The sequence below is a fragment of the Colias croceus genome, chromosome 1 (assembly GCF_905220415.1).
Source record: "Colias croceus chromosome 1, ilColCroc2.1".
Classification (NCBI taxonomy): domain Eukaryota; kingdom Metazoa; phylum Arthropoda; class Insecta; order Lepidoptera; family Pieridae; genus Colias; species Colias croceus.
In genome coordinates this window covers 9,002,162-9,005,662 of record NC_059537.1, presented here as the reverse complement: position 1 = coordinate 9,005,662, position 3,501 = coordinate 9,002,162, and the positions used below count along the sequence as shown (strand labels likewise).

The following is a 3,501-nucleotide window of genomic DNA, read 5'->3' as shown; positions in this document are numbered from 1 at the left end:
CGTTTATTTTCTGTGCAGCTGAACCCTAAAAACAAATGCTATGCTTTTACCGTTCGGAAGTGCCTAAAGATTCTTGCGGCACTTCAAGTGTTTATTCCTGTGGTTTATTCTATGCCTTCTATGGTCAATATCGTCAAGAAAAGTCAGTGTCAATCATGTCAATGTTCAATTTTCATGTCATAGAAGTTGACGACTGACGTTCACCTGACGTTTCACTTTAGTATTTATTGGTGGAAGATTTCCTTTTGTATGTAATTTCTTCTAATAAACGATATTTTACAAAATATTTATAATAATATCTAGGTATTCAGTTAGAATTAAATTGTTTATCCATATTGTATGTGCAATGTAATTATACGGTAAAATTTAGTATCTGAATTTTTCAAAATGGTATGTATCGTATAAATCTGAAACATTGTTTTATACCATGGCTTTTTAATTGTTGCGTTATGTATTCTATTTTTAGAGTTACCAAGATGAATATGTGGGTTCCTTTCCAAAGGACTTTAGTTATGGACCGTTTGAGCAAAATGGTGAAAGTGATAATGGATCATTACAGGAAGATCATAAACCCAGAATTCTTCTTATGGGTCTGAGGAGGTGTATATCCCTGACGTTATTTGTATTAATTTAATCATGTCTGTGATTTCTGTGTAAAGAATAATTATAAAATTGTTTGTATGATTGAAATTGCAGGTCAGGAAAATCTTCAATTCAAAAAGTAGTTTTTCACAAGATGTCACCGAATGAAACATTATTTTTGGAATCAACAAACAAAATTGTTAAAGATGATATCAACAATAGTAGTTTTGTACAATTTCAAATATGGGATTTTCCAGGTCAGATAGATTTCTTTGATGCAACATTTGATTCTGATACCATATTTGGTGGATGTGGTGCACTCGTTTTTGTTATTGATGCCCAGGTACTAGAACAAAATTATTATTTTATTAAAAAATAGTTTTTAATTATGGAATGTTAGCCATTAAACATTTATATTTAATTATATCCATACCATTGTTATATGGGAAATAAAGTTCAGTATTTCTTTATTTTGTGGTATAATATACCCATGGCTTATAATTTTTCAATCTTTTTGGCAGGAGATAGCATGTTTTGTAAGATTAATATGAATAGATAGTTGCTTGTTTTATTGATTTGATATGTAATGCAAGAGACATGTTATAACATTAAATATAAAGAAGCAGTTACAATAACTTTATTGTATTTTAAATATAAAGACTAACTAAATCTTTTTTAGGATGACTATCAAGATGCCCTAGATAAGTTACAACTGACAGTAACTAAGGCATATAGAGTTAATAGCAATATCAAATTTGAAGTTTTTATTCACAAAGTGAGTATCAATATTATTTATTTGATTTTTAAACAATTCTATTCATAGTTATTTGTATAAATAATGCTGTGTACATTTATAGGTTGATGGCCTTAATGATGACTACAAAATGGAAACACAAAGGGACATACATCACAGAGCCACAGAAGATTTGGCAGAAGCTGGCCTTGAACATGTCCACTTATCATTTCACTTGACTTCCATTTACGATCATTCAATATTTGAAGCTTTCAGCAAAGTAGTACAAAAGCTAATACCCCAACTGCCTACATTAGAAAACCTTCTCAATATTTTAATATCTGTATGTACATAATATATAGATTATAAATAATTATTTATATTACTTAGTTAATTTATTGTGAAGTTTCAAATCATTACACTAAGTTTTTCTTATTTGAAGTATAATTATATCTTAATATTTTGTATTCATTTCAGAATTCAGGGATAGAAAAAGCGTTTCTATTTGATGTTGTTTCTAAAATCTACATTGCCACCGATAGTTCTCCTGTGGACATGCAAAGTTATGAACTCTGCTGTGATATGATAGATGTTGTTATTGATATATCATGTATATATGGGTATGTACAATAATTAATCAATCTTTAATTATTAAAAAATAAATACATATAGACTTGAATAATGTTAAATAGAGATTCTGTCTACAGCTTATATAGAAACTATATAAAATAGCGAATAAGATTCTTATTAGAATTTACACTACACTAGTAATATAATTAGTATATTATTAGACTGCAATGCCAGTGAAGTCGCGGGAGCTAGCATTGTATATACTTATTTAAAAATGTTTAATATTATATATTGCTCTAATTGGATTCAATGGGATAGAAAATCAATTACACATTTTAAATGGCTGCTAATATAATATGATTTAACTTCACAATACAATTTCTGCTTTGTGTTTTGGTTGACTCACATCAGTGCTCAGTTGAGTCATATTGTAGAAAATTAATTGATTTCTCAATGCGTATTAAAACTACATTATGTCATACTAGCTGCTCCGCGCGGTTTCACCCCCGTGGCTCCACCCCTGTTGGTCGTAGCATGATCATATATAGCCTATAACCTTCCTCGATAAATGGGCTATCTAACACCGAAAGAATTTTTAAAATCGGACCAACAACAACAACAAACTCTTCAGCTTTATAATATTAGTATAGATTATTACTTGCTATTTATGAACAAATTTTTGTTTCTCTTTCCAGCATGGTTGATGATACGGAAGCCAATACATTTAATAGTCAAAGTTCAAGTCTCATAAAGTTAAACAATGGGACGGTTTTATACTTGAGAGAAGTAAACAAGTTTTTAGCACTTGTTTGTATTTTACGAGAGGAAAATTTTCAGAAACAAGGTAATTCATAGAATAGGTCAAAGATGACTATTATATAGGGAGATATAAATTAATTACTCAGATCAATGTATCTTTGTTTTATGTCGACGGCGCTGGCGCGCGGTAAATCTCCAAAGAGATTATGTTTGCGCCAATTTAATTTAATTATAATGAATTGTATTATTGTAGTATATAAATAAATAAAATAAATATACAATATATTTAATAGACAACTAAACTCAGCCATAAATATAAAACTGATGAAATGGAATACTGTTGAGAAATTGTTAACTCTTCAGATATTTTGTAAAATACACAGTTTATTTAATAAAGTTGAGATTATCATTCAATAATATATTGATGCAACATGGTGCAATTTTTCAAGGCCCATTTATAATTTCAAACATTAAATGCTAATAGACATAAAAAGTAAATGATTACATAAAACACGTTTGAATTAAAAATGTTAATTAGAAACAAATCTTTTCAGGCGTTATTGACTACAATTTCTTATGCTTTCGGGATGCGATTACGCAAGTGTTTGAATTGCGTAATAAATCACAAAATGCAGTCATATCACGAAGCGACATTGATCTTCCTAATGGTGCAGGCGATTCGGTCGACAATACTACAAGCCACCCAGCATTACCTTTACCATAGCACAATATACATCATCATTCTCGTTACCCCTAAATACAAAGTTTATCATTTCATTTTATATGTACATCAGATATTAAGTGTATACCTATTGTAAAGAAAGAAAATATTATTATAAAGAACATGTTTATTTTCA

The 3,501-nt window shown here is 29.2% G+C and overlaps 1 protein-coding gene across 1 annotated transcript; it reads left to right on the top strand.

Moving 5' to 3' along the window:
* Positions 1 to 203: 203 nt before the first annotated feature.
* Positions 204 to 3,501, top strand: LOC123693402 (ras-related GTP-binding protein C). The gene is made up of 8 exons (XM_045638483.1): positions 204 to 390; positions 467 to 600; positions 697 to 925; positions 1,262 to 1,357; positions 1,440 to 1,658; positions 1,793 to 1,935; positions 2,581 to 2,729; positions 3,199 to 3,501. The coding sequence occupies exons 1-8, from the start codon at positions 388 to 390 to the stop codon at positions 3,366 to 3,368; spliced, it is 1,143 nt and encodes a 380-aa protein (XP_045494439.1). The 5' UTR covers positions 204 to 387; the 3' UTR covers positions 3,369 to 3,501.

Bases quoted from the DNA above. Each gene is read 5' to 3' on its own strand.
- LOC123693402 (XM_045638483.1), top strand. The intron at 1,659-1,792 runs GTATGTACATAA...TATTCATTTCAG, and splicing joins TTCTCAATATTTTAATATCT to AATTCAGGGATAGAAAAAGC. The intron at 2,730-3,198 runs GTAATTCATAGA...AAATCTTTTCAG, and splicing joins GGAAAATTTTCAGAAACAAG to GCGTTATTGACTACAATTTC.